Source organism: Meles meles, chromosome 4, assembly GCF_922984935.1.
Source record: "Meles meles chromosome 4, mMelMel3.1 paternal haplotype, whole genome shotgun sequence".
In the NCBI taxonomy this organism is placed as follows: domain Eukaryota; kingdom Metazoa; phylum Chordata; class Mammalia; order Carnivora; family Mustelidae; genus Meles; species Meles meles.
Window position 1 is genome coordinate 146,321,745 of NC_060069.1, and position 18,326 is coordinate 146,340,070.

Consider the following 18,326-nt stretch of genomic DNA (forward strand, 5'->3'; position numbering starts at 1 on the left):
ACTGCTACTTTAGGGCTTCATTCCAATTACAAATAAATTATGTTCATGTATCTATGCAGTGAAGCATTGTAAAAATCACATTATTTATTTAGTTAGGTGACTTAGTTATAGATACAGAATATAATTGGTTCGTCTGCTGAATAAAGACCTGCAGTACATAATTTTAGAAAATGTTTCTGTGGGACTAACAGAATTTATAACTTACTAACTCTTCCTTCTCTATAAATTACTACATGTTTCTTACACTAATTGTTACAATAAATTTCATTTTCCAAATAACGATTTGAAGCTACAAAACAAAATGCAAAGCCATTTTTCAAACAGAAAAATGAAAGCACCAAATAGAAATAATCAGTTTCCATGCCGTAGCATTTAAACATCCAAAGTTACAATTTCAGGACGAGAAAGACTTTTTTTTTTTTTTTTTAAATATTTAAACTTCACTTTTTCAGTGTTCCAAGAAAGCCTTTAAAAATCATGTCCTCTACGGTATTCTCACCCAAAGGGCAAACCGTCAGGTTCTGAGTGAATGGAGAAAAATCTATCCATTTGCCTCCATTTCGGACAGCTCTGCCTACAAGAATGACCATCTTCCTTACACCAAGCTCTAAGCAGTTCCCCTAAGGCATCTACACTTGCAGCCTATTCATCGCAGAACAAGTAGAAATTTCCCTTCTGCCTCATAGCCTTGAACAGACCGGACACCTGAGGAAAGGCATCGTGCTCCTGATGGTTCCTGCTCAGGCTACATGTCACCAGGTCCTTCAGCTCTCACGGGACCTCATTTCTTGCTCTTTGTCTAGTCACTCCTACAGTCTTATCCACAGGTGCCGTGAAACTTGTCACACACCTTGCTGAAACTGAAAAGCGCAACGTCCACAGCACACCAAGTGCCAATCTAACAGCACAGCTCACACAAAAAGGAGGATAATTTGACAAGACCGTGGGCACCCCTGCCGGTTGTGACAGATCCCTGACTCCTTGTCCAAACGTTCACAAATCTTCCATTTAATAACTCGTCTGACAACAGAACCGAGATCAACATCACTCTACACCTGGCCTGTAGACTGTCACCTTTTCTTCTCTGCTGTCCGTCTGGTGGAACCAGTCTCTTCTCCCCATCTTCCCAGCTCTCCCACCCTGCAGAGGTCCTCAAAGATCATGGAGAGTGGTTCCACCATTTTACCCTCCAATTCTCCTAGCCTACAGTCTGTCTGGGTCACAAGGACTTGGACATGGTAGAGAGGTGTCATAGACTTAAAATACACCCACGAATCTGTTACTGCTCCTCCTTTCCACAGGTGGGACTGAATTGCGTTCTCTTGAGTGTGGACTGGATGGAGTGCCTTGCTTCTAATGAACAGACAAAAGAGAAAGTGATGGTGGGTGAATCCTTGGTCTAAGTCAAAAAAGGTCTGCAGCTTCCTTCTTATTCTCTTTCTCAGATCATGGTCTGGAAAAGCCATGTCACGAGGACACTCAAGCAGCCCGACAAAAAGTTTCCCATGATGAGATATGGCAGTGTCCTGCCAACAGCCATGTGAATGGGTCACCTTGGGAACAGACCCACCACAGTCAAGCCTCGACCTCAAATGGCTACAGCTCTAGAAGATGTCTTGACTGTAACCTCCTGAGAGGCCCGGAGCCAGGAGCACCCAGCTAATCCATGCTTGAGGTCCTGATAATTGTAAGAAAATAGATGTCTGTTGTTTTAAGCTGCTAAGTTATGGAATTATTTGTTGCATTAGCAACAGAAAATTAGTACAAGGAGCTAGTGCTTTCTTTTTTCATCTTGATCTACCTGCGGCTCTAATTTCCTCCTTGTAGAAGATCACTCTCTAATACAGACACAAAGTGGGATAGTTTCCCTTTCTTTCTCATCTTCTACCATCCCTCAACCCCTGACCTGTCCCGAGAGCTATGGGGCTCTCTGTTCTTTATTTTCTTGCTTTGAAATCATTTGCATTTTCTCATGATTTTCAACTCATTCTAACCTCTAATCTTCCTGACACTATGCTTATTGGGCTGGGATACTAACGTTCTGTTATGCCTCACTGGCTATGTATTTTTAGCTTCCCATAGGCCCTTTTAAATCTGAGACAGGGGTATAACCACAGTAATTTATTTACAGATCACCCTTTTGCTGTCATCAGGATCTAGCAATGCAACAGTTAAAATTATATTTGAGGCGTTAAGAAAAGTCCCTTCAATATCTTTTAGTTTTGTGCGGCCAACAATTACCTCAAAAAAACAGGAGCTCTCTACTCAAAACTGCAAAAGCCCACATTACTTCTGAAAGGAGAGTGAAAATACTTTTGGTACTCAAACCAAAATTCAACTTCATGTAAGAAGTCAGAACAACAGATACTTAATTGTAGCTCAATAGTCTATGAGACTTTCAGCAGAAAGAGACCTTTCTAGTTCATTTTTGTATAGCATGGGCGATCACTTAGTGAAAAGACTTTCTATACATTAAGCAAATCTCACTAAAGGGAAGAAAAATTACTAAGCTTGCACAAAGGGAAACATGTCGGTAATAAGCTCACATTGCATGTGATGAAATGTGATGTGTAGATTTAAATACCTCATAGGGACCTTTGCTAAAGGGTATCAGAGGCCTTTCTAAGCCCTGGTGTGACTCTAGGTCTCTCTGTCACGGTAAGTGAGCAGAATCTGTTATTCATTTGAGGGCATAAGGAGGCATGTCCCTCATGAAACCTTTCACAGGGCCTGGGGTCAAGGACTTGGTCTCCTTTCTGAGGACTGGAGAAGGTGGTAATAAACTATAGTGGAAAGGGTAGCTTTCCTCCCCTTGTGAAGAGCTTGCTAATGTATTTTCCTTCTTTATTCTGGTCCAATGGTGTAACTTGACCTTCAGAGCCCATTTCTCCCTGGAACTAAGCCAGAGGAGTACTTGAAATGGCCACTGAGCCCAGAACTCACGATAACATGCTTTCCGTACCTGACACTACATTCTAAAAGTGACGTGCCCTGGGTTTTCAGATACGAAAGACAAAGAGAAGTCATCTTCTTCCGTCATGATTACATACAAACCCTTTCTTTATTTGTGTCAGGCGGACAACAGCAATTATTTAACAACGATGCCATCAACTGAATGACACGCTACGACAATCCTGGGAAGAAGGTTCTCTAGGTTTGGAGAGTCTAAAGGTATACACTGAACTCAAGCATGCAGTTTCCTACAGTGTGATGTTGGAAGAACCCACACTAATGTTATGAGCATAGGAGGGAATCGGTCCAAATGCTGGAGGGACAGACTGTAAGCAGAGAGAGAGCGCGCTAGGCCTCACTACCCGTCCAGCAAACAGAGCTACTCGTAAACTAGAATCTTGCTCACTTCGGATCTGATCATTCTTTCTTAACTATGGCCCTTCTTTTATTGGGGAAGCCCTAGCCTTAGCCAGTATAAGAAAGAGGGCGGAGTCTAGGCCACCCTCATCTTTGAATCCCCGCCCTCGTCTTTACCAGTGGATGGGACTCAAACCTTCTCAAAGCTTTCCCGAAGCTGAACTCCAGCGTGCCTGGGTTAACCCTGGGTGAGTGACTGCTCTGCTTACATCACAGATGCCCTAGTTTACACCTTATGTGGGCCTGCGTTTCCCTGCCTTTCTAATTCCAGCTCCTCTTTTAGAAACGCCAAGTGTGTTCCTTCTGTTACATTTCAAGCGCCCGAGAACAGGGACTTTATCATTTCATTTCTTTCCACCCACCACAGCATTTAATGCATTGATCTTTGTGAAATACCAAAACGAAATATTGCTGTTATTAAAACATTGTTACTATTGTGATAAAGACTTTAGATGGCTTCTTCCCCAGACAAAACACCTCTAACTACTTTCTAGCTCTTCCCTTAAAACGGACTGTTTTGGAGAAATGTATGGAATTTATTTTCATGTCAGATTTTTTTAAAAGAGGGGGGAAAATCAACTTTGGTGGTATCAACCTCCCCTCCCCCATATTTCAATTAGAACACACTGGCCTAGGGGGCCCAATGGAGGAACTTTATAAAACTGGTTGAAAGAGTGCTTCTAATTCACTTTTTATTCCTGTAGATGAAAAGCATCTCTTTCTTAAAAATAGAGCGTGCCATGGCGGGTGGGGGGGTGGGGGGTGGGGGTCTCACCTGGTTAGAATGGACCTGACTCAGCCTTGAACTCCACCAGGAGCTGAGAACTATGTGGGTGTCAATGGCAGGCTCTTAAAATTCACTTGCATGACAATGGCAATAAGGAAGACATTAGGAGAGCCCGAACTGTGTCTGACTTACTATCATTTAAATTCCTCTGAAAAGCCCTAAAGGCAGAGATTCATAAAATGAGCGAGAGCAGCGGTCTTGACAAGACCGTCACTCCACTCTCCCTGCCGCCCTTGAACAAGCACACAGAGGCATGAAGATGTCACAAGGCGGAATCGGAGCTCTCATCTAGGACTGCGTCTGGGGACAGAAGTGACTTGAGCTGGCAAAGGGAGTGCGAGGGGCCGGGTGTGTTCTTGGCCTGCTACGGACTGTACCCGAACCAGGGACCTCCGTGTGTTAACATCCTCCAACAAGGGGACTCCCTGGTCCTTGACTCTTGCACAGAGCCATTACAGGGATAAGGAAGAAAATAAATACGATAAGGTATGCATTGTTTGTGGAGGTAAATCTAGAATACACAGCTGTGTCACAACTCAGTAACTACCATCTTTGATTCTCGGAAAACAAGGGGTACTATTCGTTGGGCAGAGTTGTGCACGAGGTCAAAAACCAGGCTCGTGTGTGTTTCTGTTGTGGTGTGACACGGATTTTTAAAACAGTTTGAGATACAGGCTGAATATAGAACAAAGGGTAAATGTGTGTTTCTTTTAATGCTGGAGAAACTGTAAAGAAAAAAAAGTGTCTTTTTCAGTGTTTATAGGAATTTTAAGTGGTATAAAAAAGAAAAGACTTGTATACAAAACTATGCACATACATCCTTTCTGTCATTTTTGTTACTCATGGAGAGGAAGTCCATACAACCCATGAGAGAGAAAATGTAAATACTTCTGGGCTCTAGAGGCAGTCCCGTTCTGAAATATTTAGGGTCACAGCTGTGTGAGAAACTGACTGAAGTTTGAGCCCAATTCAGTCGGAAGAGGACCCGACTGCACACCAAGGAAGGAAGGATGAGATGCTCAAAGCAGAAACCACTTTGTCACCAGAGAGAGTGTGCATCTGTGTGGTTTTCCATTTTTGAGGACAGAGAGGTCTAGATAGTCTTCGCCACTTAAAAAAAGGGAAAAAAAAAAAAAACCCTTAAGTTGGAAGGGCTCTTTCATTATTTGAAAAGGAAAGCTCAGAAAGAAAAGCAGATTTCTTCAACAGGAAATTGGGAAATAAAGTGTAAGGAGAAGCAAAGGGAAGGTCTGAGAAGTCTGGTTTCCACGGGCATTTCAAATTGTCTCTCTCGGTATCTGCGGGGACGGCGGGGGCTCGAGCTCAAGCATACGGCGCGGGGAGGCAGAAGGGAACCGCGTTGTACCTGGTCGGGTGGTCAGTCCTCGGTCGGCAGCAGGGCGGGCGTCGACGGGCTCAACTGGGCACAGGAAGCGAGAGACGCGGAAAGCAAACGAGACAAATCGAGACGGTGAGTTGTGGCTCCCGAACACGGAGCAGGGAAAAGCATGGGAAACACATAAGTTAGAGGAAAGCAGTGGCTGGGAAAGAACCACCGTGAGTTTATCTCGAGTTTTAGGGAACGGGAGCGGGACCACTTCAGAAGCCTTACCGCTATCCGTGGGCCAACCCCACGGCTTAGGTTTCTGATAAAGACACTTGCAGGAAATGGAGCAACATCAAAGAAGAGGGGTTGGGGAGTGTGGGTTTCCTTCTCACCGAGTTTAGGGATGGTTTCTTGGCTTCTGATTAAAAATAAAATACAATGTACCCAGCCCGGCGAAAAATCTTGGAGATACCTCCTTTGACAACGGTCCGATCTTCTCTTATTTCACAGTTAATTAACTACAAAAGGACTCCATTAAATCCCCAGCGGAAATGCAAATAGGGATTTGTTGGGAGAGGAACGTCTCACCACATAATCTGCCACTCGGTGCACCAAACTTGCTCCCATTTTAAGGGTAAAAGAAGTAAACCAGAGAGTCAGTCTCTCCCTCTAATTTTAAGGTCTGGTTACTATTTTAATAGATGACATACAGTTGTGGTGTGTGAAATGTGAGTACTCCCTTTTGTATTTTTCACCTTCCGCAATTTTTCCTTTGGGCGAGTCCTGGGCCGGAACCAAAGGGCGTGTGACGGTGGCACCATGGTGCCCGCCATTGCTTACCATGAGCTGGCCTTTCCAAAGTGCTTCTGAGTCTCAGAAAGTATCAACCTGAACTTAGACTGGTCTTTGAAGAAACGGGCAATGGAGGGAAACAAAGCTTTAAGGATTAATAAACGGACAAAGGGGCAAATGAAGCCGAGGGAGAGGAAAAGGCCCCTGGGTAAAGCCTGGAAAATAGGAGGTAAGAAGGTAAGGAAAGGTGAGCAAAGATGTCCACGGGAAGGTAAGGTGTGCTCGACCGCCTGGCTTCCGGATGAGCAGTTTCGGGAAGACCATCCGGCTTCCGGATGCTCACAGCCTGGCCTTCCGAGGTGGGATTACACACCCAGATGCATCCTGAATGTCACGTTGGCAGGACAGTGAGGGAGAAGAGAGCGGCAGGAAGTCAAGCCTTCAAATTATGAAAAAAATCAGGTTTCTGAGAATACGAAGACATTTGGACGAGTCCAAAGAGCAACGTGGTTTGGGCCTTTGGCAGGCAGAGTGGCAGCATGGCTGGGAGAAGGGAGAAGGCCTCCCAACCCAACACTGGCACCCGTACCACAAGCAACTTCGGGTGAATGTCCACCTCTGAGGCTGTTTCTTCGTATGTAAACAGCCTCTTCTCATTGTATTGAGAAACAAAACAATTTTAAAACCTATTTCGGAAATGCTCCAATACTATGAAACTGCATTTATTCAACCTTCCCTCATGACTCTTGCTGACAGAATGTCTAATTTCTAGTATTTTCCTGGCACGATAGGTTAAGACAGCCTTCTGCAACTCACAAATACATTTGAATGGCACGGATTCTCCGTGTTGTACCTTTTTTCCCATCTGCCACAGTATTTAGCGAGGGGCTTTATTACTATGAGTTCCCGGAGGGGTCGCTCTATTTTTGAGGACTTCTTCAGGAGAGCTCTGGTGGTGCTTCAGCGGAAGAGAAGAGCACGTCCAAGCAGCACACGCACAGAGCTAGAGAGGAACTCGAAGTGGGGATCCTGTTCATCAGTGGCTAAATCATCCCAAACTGTCTTTGACTCATGAGGGAATCAGCCGTTAATCTGTGGTTTAAATACAGGCTGAAGAGCTGCCCAACGGTCCCAGGGTCCACTTAAATGCCACCACTGATTTACTCTGTGATCTTGGGCGACACACATTCTTTCCAATCCTCAGTTTTGTCATAAGGAAACAGGGTTTTCCCAGGGCTCAAATGTGCCCATATATTCATTAAAACCTTATAAATGATAAAGCACTATTCCACAATTCCTTAAAGAAATGCAGAAAAAGCAGCAAATGCATGGATCCAAAAAAAAAAAAAGAAAAAAAAAAAGAAAAAAAAAAGTCTGAAAGATATTACCACAAAAGCTACCAATAGTTACTCCTGGATGAGGAGATTGTTTCTAGAAGCTTCTCTGCCTTTTTTCCCCATGTGCATGTATTGTTTGAAAACCACAATAAAACCTTGTCTGTTTTTCAGAAGGTGAAACAATAGTTTATTGACTTAAACCGTAGCCTGCTTTAACTGTTTGAGGCTGATTCAGCATGAATTAATATTCAAAAAGTAACTCACTCCTGTGTTCGGTGAGCAGACATCAATTTTTTAAGACAATTACGACATTGGTGCTAAAAATGCGCATATACATCGACAAGACAACGTGGTGCATTATTTCCCAGTCCAACAGATACTTTCTAATTTTCCAAATGAACTATTGCTCCTTGAACCAGAAGGTAACTTCAAGATAGTGTTCAGAACATTTTACAGTAGTTGTTTAGTAAATTAAAAATATGAAAGCAGTCATCTTAAAACTCAAGCAGAAATATGTTATTCCCAGGCCTTCAGTAGCTTTGAATCACACCTTCTCCTAAGAGAAGTCACATTCTGGGGCTTCTGAGTTTGTTCTGCGGCTCCTTGTAACAGACCAGCTCTGAGCTGAATGCTGCCTAGCACAGCCTGCCACCAGGCCAAAGGAAATGGAGGAAATCAGCAGGAAAACATTTCTACACAAACAGAAAACAGGCCTGAAAATGACATTTTAAAAAATTTTAGCACTTGCTTATATATTTATATTTATTTATTTTTTTAAAAAGATGTTATTTATTTGAGAGTGTGTGAGAGAGACAGAACTCAAGTGCGGAGGGGCAGAGGGAGAGGGAGAGGGAGAAGCAGACTCCCTGCTGAGTAGGGCGTCCAACATGGGGCTCGATCCTGGGACTCCAGGATCATGACCCGAGCCGAAGGCAGGCGCTTAACTCACTGAGCCACCCAGACACCCGCATATTTATTTTTTAAAAAGATTTAAAAAATTTATTTATTTGAGGGAGAGAGTGTGTGCAAGCAGTGGGAGGGGCAGAAGGAGAGGGAGAGAGACTCGGAAGCAGACTCCCCACTGAGCATGGAGCCTGACATGGAGGTCGATCTCATGACCCCGAGATCACCACCTGAGCTGAAACCAAGAGTTGGATGCTTAACTGACTGAGCCAGCTAGGTGCCCCTCAATTTTAGCATTTAAAGAGATTTTATCATTGCTTCGTAATAATGCTAATTAGAATATACCAGTGGGCAAATGCACTTTGCAATTACAAATATACAGTCTTCGAAGACCTGTCGTGCCTCTTAGAGAAGCTTACAGTGTTTCACGTATGTATTCTATACAAGGAAGCTGACTGTTGGCCACTCTGTGGCTGGCCTGGGCAGGCAGTTGTGACAAGGCAGAACAAACACAGATGCCTTTAGCCAGACGCCTTCATGATCCACGAGAACAACAGTTTGATAAGTAACAGCTTCATTGTGGGTGACTCAGTTAAGTTCTGTGGATCTGAAAAAACCACAGAAAAATCCCTCAAGGCAAACTAGCTGGCCAAAGAGCCTAAGATGTTGGAAAACTGTGATATGCTTCATTTTTCAATATAAATTAGAAGAAGGCCTGGGTGTCTGACCCTCTCTCTAGATGTCTAGATTGACTGTTCTTAAGAAAAAGCAATAATCTGTTGGTAAGCGTCTGAAACTCTGATGATAAGGGACTGCATGAACAATCAAAGGAAATCCTTCGGGAATTTTAGGTATTTTCAGGGGCTCTGTGTGTGAGCATTCACAAGGAACAAGGCCCTGGGGAAAGGGAAAGAGGGAAGAGAGGGGGAGGGCAGACGAGGGATACTTTAGGACTATGTCATTATATGGCTTGTTATAGTCGTTAATTTTTAAGGATATACTGTTTGGACCATAGGGTGATTCTCCCTGGGAGCAGCTAGTAAAACCTCTCTAAGGAGATCCTGATTCTATGGGAAGAACAAATGAATGGACAAATGAATGGAAGGAAGGAAGGAAGGAGGGAAGGAAGGAAAAAAAGAAAAGACAGGAAGGAAGGAAAATGAAAGGAAAGAAAAGAAAGAAGGAAAAAGCTACACTAAATATTTGTTTGTTGCAGATACTTTGCCAAGAGCTTTGCCTGCCATCTCATTTAATGCTCATACCTTATCTCTGAATTAGGAATTATTATTACCTTTGTTTTACAAACTAGGAAATAGCCACAGAGGCTTTCTCTAAGTTGCCCACTGCACCCAGCAGTGCGGAATTTAAACTCTGATGATCCATGCCATTCAGGAGTCTGGGGTAGCGTCTGCTCTGTGGGGTAGTGGGGATGGGGAGCAAGGATGTTAGATGCCGTGCACAGGGCATTCCCACACGAATAAAAATAGCCTCGAATCCTCTACCAGTTCCTAAATTCCTGCTGGACATTCATTTGTCTATGATGACGTGGGTCTAGAGCCTAACTCCGTTCAATATATAAACACAAAGCATTTTTTGCATAGTTCTTACTGTAAAACCTGGATATGCTAAGAGTTCATCACCGGGTAAAATGGGGGAAGACTGTTTTCATCATAGCCTTCCCAAGAGTTCTCTACTATGTCAGGAACTCATCCACGGCTGCTCATAGAACCTGAATTGTGGAATCAGCCCTGTGTCCGTCTGCATTTGTATCTGTCACATCCACACAGGACAAAAGCATGATCCCACCACTATTTCCACTGGCCGTCAAGCCCGAACATTTATGCCTTGAAACACTTGTTACATATTATATCCATTGTATTGATTTTTCCCCTGAAACACTGTCAGTCCATTTTATTTTAAGATTCACTGTTAAGGAGGCTTTTCAAAACGTTATAAAAGGAGTGTTGGGTCTGATAACACCAAGAACCAGAATTCAAGCTCTGAGATCCTCAATATTCTTGCCCTGTAATACTCTCCTGTAAGATTTTATTTATCAATGACAGGTCTTTATTTAACAAGAGTATCGGCTCTTCCTTTGAGGCTTGGGCGATGTGAGGGGCTGTGCCCTGGTCAAGGATCTCGGGCACTCGATCAAGGACTTTGCCCAAGTGGGCATCTTGGCAGCACCCAATGGCCTGCAGTGTGGGTCTATGTGCACGAGCACAGACAGTCTCCCAGGACCAATGGCGACAGGCCACTCTCAGAGTCTACTTCTGAGGGGAGGTGTTTAAGTCCATTGCTGTTCTGGGGTATCTCCAAAGTCTATTGTTCTTAGCCTTCCCCAAACTGGTCATTTTGGAGAAATCTAGTAATTAACCCAACTTTCCTTCTTCGGGTTATCTGGCAAGTGCTTGCCTCCTAATTTGGATCAAGACTTCTTTCTTATTTGATTTGGGAGGATTGTCAAGGGGTAGAAGACCAGGAAACCAGTGAATATGTTGACAGTGGCATCAAGGTTTGGATTTCAGGAAGCAGGCTGGGTAAAATGGTTCTTCCCTCTACTTCTCCTTAAAAAAAAAACAACAACTATCCTTGCACTTCTTTCCCTAAACAGAGTGGGTTAGTTTGCCTACTATTTAAAAATTTTAATATAAGCCAAATGTTTACTAGAATGCATACACTTTTTAATGGAGCCCACATATATGCATATGACCACAGATATATACATATGAAGTCAGGATGAAATGCTTGGAGCACAGAAAGGAAGATTTACTTAACTGTTGGTGTTATTTATACTACAAATATGATAAATGCGAAGTTAAATTTACCTCATTAAAGATACCAAGGAAATGTGTGTTCATATTAAGCACTTAAGCTCTCAATATCTGATAGAGTGAGAAAATGTGAAATTCAGGAAATGCAACACCTTCTCGAATAATATACATTTTTTTGCTATTCTTAATGGTGTTATGTGGCACCAAGATCATTGCATTTCACTGTATTCATTAAATTAGAAGAAGTTAACATAAACAGGGCTGAGTGTCTTCGCTGCTGTTACTCTTACAAAAACTCTGTATAGCTCACATTTGTATAGGATTCACAACATTTAAGAGAAATATCAAGTATTATATCAAACATGCACAGTAATTTCTATAAATCAATTTTTACTCTGCTAATGTAGCTTATTTTGGCTTTCTAAATCTTTCCATAAACTTTACCATAAATAAATTACAATTTCTAGTTTCTATTATTTTTGTGTGCATGTGATCATAAAAATTTAGGTAGGCTCCGAAATAGGTTTTATCCTACTTTTCCAAAATCAACAAGTAATGGAAACTATTAAATGGGAACATTTTATTTATAGAAACTATGTATTTCAAATATGTGAAAAGCTCTTCGATTACGAGAAAGTGACAGCAAGTTCATTGTAAATTATAATTTTAGAATCACTGCAGTTGAATAAATTCTTAAAGACAGGGTAATTTTTAACAAAGAACAGTCTAATCTATATATTTAAATTTTTTTTTCATAAAAAGCTATGAGTTGGACATAAATGACAAACATTTAACAGTATTTGGTATAGAGGGCATTAAGGGTTATAATTTTCTACCAAAGAAGTTTGTCAGACTTCAGTCAGATGTGGGACCTATTTCTCCCTGAATTAAACAGTTCAGTATGCTAAAGGAAAGGAGGAAATCTGGTGTGCATTCAACTTACAAACGAGACTGGACATTTTCCACAAAGAATTTTCATTAGTGACAGAATGATGAGGATTTTAAAAGACCAAAATGTACCCACCTATTAAAAAAAAGGTACAGTCAGCACTCTGTTATTAATAAATTTAATAAGGAAATTACCCTTGTAACTGAAGTTCTTCAATTTTTAGAAGTCTTTAAATTTTTTCCTCTGGGTCAGAATTATTTTTTTTTTTCTAAAGATTTTATTTATTTGATATATAGAGATAGATCACAAGTAGATAGAGAGGCAATTAGAGAGAGAGGGGGAAGCAGGCTCCCTGCTGAGCAGAGAGCTCGATATGGGGCTCGATCCCAGGACCCTGAGATCATGACCTGAGCTGAAGGCAGAGGCTTAACCCACTGAGCCACCCAGGCGCCCCAAGAATTATTTTTATAAACGGTAAAGTCTTCATTACTTTTGACATAAATGACGCTGCTTTTTGTAGCTGGTATTACTACTACGAGGTGCCCTTTTTCAAATTAATGAAACAAATTTGGGGTGATTACTCACATGGAGATGTTCATAGATTTTCTTTCTTTCTTTTTTTAAGATTTTATTTATTTATTTGAAAGAGAGAGAGAGAGAAAGGGAGAGCATGAGAAGGGGGAGGGTCAGAGGGAGAAGCAAGCAGGGAGCCTGATGCAGGACCAGATCCATGAACTCCAGGTTCATGACCCGAGCCGAAGGCAGTTGCTTAACCAACTGAGCCACCCAGGCACCCCCACAGAAAGATTTTCTGGGGCGCCTGGGTGGCTCAGTGGTTTAAGCCGCTGCCTTCGGCTCAGGTCATGATCTCAGGGTCCTGGGATCGAGTCCCGCATCGGGCTCTCTGCTCGGCAGGGAGCCTGCTTCCCTCTCACTCTGTCTGCCTACTTGTGATCTCTCTCTGTCAAATAAATAAATAAAATCTTTAAAAAAAAAAAAATAAAAAAAAAAAAATAAAAAAAAAAAATAAAAAAAAAAAAAAGAAAGATTTTCTGTAATGGTTCCTTAAAAAAACACTTTTGTAGTACACTTAGGGTCTGAAACTGAGTCTAACTTTAATCTGAGGCATACACTGACAGCATTTTGAGGTCTCGCTACTGTAGTCCTATTACAATTATTACCACCATCCAAACCTGCCACTTTAACAAAGACACTCATGGGTAAAATATGGTGTTCTTAAAAAAAGTGCTATTGGTGTTCAGAAATCAAGGTGTTCCCGTGTTTGAAACTGTATACTTCTGAAAATGTAAAAATGTTTATGGAATAAAAAAAACTAAAAGATGCTCTCTCATGAAGAGCTATTGTTTAGAAGTTTCTGCTAAGAAATCCCTGTGAAAGAAAGTACATCCGCCAATGTGCAAATTTGTTGACAGAGAAAATCTCTGAGCTATCGTAGGAAAAATCATGTAGACTGATACGCTTCTTCATTTTGACAGCTGCCTTCAATTTAACTTTCTAAACACAAAGTTGTTTAAATTTTCAGCAAAATTACATTTTATTTGTAGGTGGTTCTTTATCTTTGCCTTTAACAGTCAATGCAATCTGAAATTTAATGCACTAGGTTATTTAACCAGCAAAGACTATTTTGCTGCTTTCCAAATTCCCGTTTCTACAGGCCCCATGAAAACTTCTTCCCATGGAGAGAAACATTTACATAATTTCATCCCGTTTGCTCTGAAGGTGGGCCTAGACTGGCCACTGCCTCATAAACACGCACTGAATATTGTTCTTTTTTTCCAGAAGCAACAAAATACTTCTTGGGGTGAAAGTATTTTTCTTCAAATGCATGTAAGAAGTCACCACTCAAGAATATCAGGAAGAAGTGTGTGTGTGTGTGTGTGTGTCTACACATATATGTACTGGAATGTTCTTATTCACTCCAGGGCCGCTTACCTTCATTTTCTGTATTGGCCGGCACCGAGTCAACCCCGAAAGGATGCCAGGGCTGGAGGTCATCCAGGCTGAACTCCCCATTCACGGGAAGAAGCTCCACGGTGGTTTTTGTTTCTGTCAAAGATGGCATGAGGGCATCGTTTCCGTAACTGATTCTTGGTTCGCTGATCATGTTGGCCAAGACGTCATCCGAGTAGTTCTGCTCTTTCTGAAGCAGCTCATCTAAACAGAACAAAGCCACGTGGATGGTGGGTCACAGCAACATGTAGGACCGCAGCACTGGTTCCCTTTTCTGGTCTGCCCCACACACGACCCCAGCTGCTCTGCACACACCATCTCATGCAGGAGCCACGAGGTGGGTACCACTCTCGGCTCCATCTGACAGATGTGAAAACCGAGGTCCGTGGCAGTTGAGCCATTTACGTAAAACCAGAGCATGTGCCCAAGGCAGGATGTGAGCCCCGGGAGAATGGCCCCCACCGAGGTTGTGGCTTAGAATGGCTGCACCACTCCTCCCCACCGAGAAAGACCTCGAGAGATCTCCTTGCCTCCTCTGACACAGGCTCTGGTAGCCTGGGATCACAGAGGAGTCAACAGTGTGCTCTGCTGAGCTGTTTGCCGGGACGTGGCGGCAGCGTGCAAGGGACAGTCCCTTTCAAGCTGAAGGATGTAATCCAGAGTCCCTCGTCCCTTCGTGAACACGTGTAAGGACAAGAGAAGTGTAAATGGGTGGCAGCCTGCTCCATTCCTGAGCAGTTAGGCACTGCTTCGCGTGAACAAATCTGCCTTCCCCAAAGGAGCCCTGGGTGCTGCATGACCGATGTTCTGGGGCATCAGAGAGGCAGTCCCCTTGCCCTCCCATGGGGGCCTCGCAGACACCAAGCTCTGCTCCAGCCTGCTCTGCGGTGGGCGAAACCTCCCTGCCTCCCAGCACTTGTCATGCCCTCTCAAGCCAATTTCCCCTCTCTCCCGCTGCTGCTTCTCTTTTCAAAAAATGCTATCAGTTGAATACTGTTATGCTGAAAAAATAAATAAAATGGAAAAAAAAAATGCTATCAGTTACCCCTCCCCTCTTCTTTACTTGACAGAGAGAGAGGCCGCGAGCACAAGCAGGGGGCGCAGGAGAGGGAGAAGAAGGCTTCCTGCGCAGCAGAGAGCTGGATGTGGGACTCGATCCTAGGACCCCTGGATCATGACCTGAGCTGAATGCAAACACTTAACCTACTGAGCCACCCAGGCGCCCCTCAGCTAACCCTTTTATAAAAAACAGATTAAACAAAACCAACTTTGTGGAACATAATCTACTTATCTCTAAGTTTTTATAGACTAGTGAAAATTCCTACATTATATACATTTCATTATTGCAGTGCATTTTTTACTGGAAAAGAGAGCTGGGAATATAACCTTGTACTAATTGGAATCATTACTTTAAATATGGGGTTATCACAAGATTTGTGATATTTGTTATGCTGTCACAAGTCACCAGGTTTCTCTGTGGAATACGTGTTTTAAAGTTAGACACCCATGACTAGTATGTGTGCTATTAAAAATGGTATTAAGCAGAATATCTCATCCTCCAATCACACCTCTGTCAAGAGTTTACTGTATTATATGTTTCAAACCAATCACTGGTCAGTATTACTGCTGCAGAAAAGGAAGAAATAACATCAGGATCTAAATTTGATTTGTAACGTTTTCCTCCCGTCCTTCATATTCTAAGTTGACAAAAAATTTTACCTGAAAAACTAAAATTCCGTTACAACAGGTCAATTAAAACAATTTGAGAGAAGAGCATTAAAGCATGAGATTAATATCCTTCTATGGAGTCAGTTTTATTGCAAGATATCATTTTAAATGATGAAATCCCAAGACAAACAGTCCTTCTGAAGTCTAATTTGAGTTCTAATATATAGCTATTTGCTCCGGCACCATTCTAAAATTCAATTATTTGATGCCTGTAATGACCTTTCCCATGCAGATGAAAGGGCCCCATTAGATTTACTCCAACTTTTTCATGTCTTATAGAGGCATGGCTAATGGCTTATAACTTAGCCAATGTCTGCTTAAATTAAATGGGCATTTCTTTTAAATAAATCGTATGCTTCTGACTGTTGAGCACTTACAATACTAAAGAGATGATCTTCTAGAATGATTACTGGCGCTCACACGCTCCTCTGAGAGGGAATAACCTTCTAACCTTCGCCAGCATGATCTGCTCTTGGCCCCACCTGGAGGCATGATGGTATCTTTGTGGCATTTACTGTCACTTAACCTCTCCGTCCCTCTGGAAACCGTTTCTCTTTGTCTTGCATACTTAGTTCCAAGCTGGTTCCCTGTGACTTCTCCTGTCTTGCATACTCAGTTCCAAGCTGGTTCCCTGTGACTTCTCGGAATAACTTTTCTTGTTCCCTTTTCCTAATCTCTTCATCCCTACATTTTCCTTTTTGTATCTCCATCCATCTCTTTCTGCAACTCTTCATGTGGAAATCCCATCCCCTCTTGAAACTCTGAGGATGAATCCGAAATGTATTTCCCCAGCTTTCACGTCTTCCTCCCACTCTAGGTTCTATATATGTCTAAGTTTGCTGGGTCTAGTAGCTTACATCTCCCATGAACTTAGTATGTACAAAACTGAACTCAAGCCCCCCCTGCTTTCCATTCCGCCTTCCCCTGTTGGAATCATGGCAGAGCTATGATCCCAGGCACAGGTCTGAAACCTTCACAATCATGTGTGACTCTATTTCTTGTGTCCCATACTTCTTCTTCTTCCTTTTTTTTTTTTTTTTTTAAGATTTTATTTATTTATTTGACAGAGAGAGAGAGAGCACAAGTAAGCAGAGCGGCAGGCAGAGGGAGAGGTTGAGAAGCAGGCTTCCCACTGAGCAGGGAGCCCAATGTGGGACTGGACCCCAGGATTCTGGGATCATGGCCTGAGCTGAAGGCAGTCGCTTAACCAACTGAGCCACCCAGGTGCCCTGTGTCCCTTACTTCTATTACTGACAACTCCTTTTAAAGCTCTCTTTCTGGATTCTCTTATTCATTTCTCACTCCCCCTTTCTACTATCCTCTTCCATTAAACCATCATCACTTTCTGCCTCGATAACTTTGAAGTTTCCTGCTATTGCCCCCGCTATACTTTTTATCCCTTTCTGTTCCCCGTATCTTTTTGTGATACTGAGGAATGGCTCTGCCTCATTTCAGTCACTCCCCGTTCCCACTGCATTACTCCCAACACTATTCTGTCAGATACTAAAGGCCCTCTGTGATCTGGGCCCACCTCATCTTTCTAGCTATGAGGCTCAAGCTTTTTGCTGTATACACTTGATAGAGTGATTTATACTAAGAAATCTATATTTGGTCCTCATAGGCACAGAGCTGCTAAAACCCTCGAATTTCATAGGTAATGAGAGGAATAAAGGTATCTCTCGTTATGTTATGAAGTGACTTTTTTTAACAATTTTTTTAAAGATTTTATTTTTGTTTATTTGACAGAGATCACAAGTAGGCAGAGAGGCAGGCAGAGAGAGAGAGGGGGAAGCAGGCTCCCTGCTGAGCAGAGAGCCCGATGCGGGGCTTGATCCCAGGACCCTGAGATCATGACCTGAGCCGAAGGCAGAGGCTTTAACCCACTGAGCCACCCAGGCACCCCTATGAAGTGACTTTTGAAAAGCCTGCAGGTCACGGAAGGATGTGCACCAGTCACCAGGGGAACTAACCATGTGATCAGAGGGTTGACACTTTCAGCTCTACCCTCTGGGAGGGGAGAGGGGCTGGAGACCCAGCTCAGTCATCAATGGCCAACGATTTAATCAATCAAGTCTACATAATGAAGCCTCCGTCAAAACCAAGGACAGGGAAAAAAAGGAAAAAAAAAAAAAAACCCCAAGGACAGGGGTCTGCGAGTTCTGAGGATGGTGAACACGTGGAGATGTGGGGAAAGGAATGTGCTGAAAGCTCTAAGACTTTGTCCTCTGCGTCTCTTCCACTTGGCTGCTGCTGGGTTATATCCGTTTTATAATAAACAGTAATCTAGTAAGTAAACTGTTTCCCTCTGTTCTAGCAAACTAATAGAAACTGAGGAGGAGGTGGATGGAACTTCTGATTCACAGCTGGTCATCAGCAGCACAGGTCACACTTGAACTTGCAACGGGCTGTTGGGGGCAGGGCGGGGGAGTCTTGTAGGACTGAGCCCATA

The 18,326-nt window shown here is 42.9% G+C and overlaps 1 protein-coding gene across 1 annotated transcript in view; it reads right to left on the reverse strand.

Moving 5' to 3' along the window:
* LOC123940094 (amyloid beta precursor protein) overlaps nt 1-18,326 on the reverse strand; it is a 276,335-nt gene that overhangs the window by 14,150 nt on the left and 243,859 nt on the right. Inside the window, 2 exon segments of the mRNA XM_046002443.1 lie at nt 5,523-5,576; nt 14,132-14,353. Of these exon segments, the coding sequence (XP_045858399.1) occupies nt 5,523-5,576; nt 14,132-14,353 (276 nt within the window).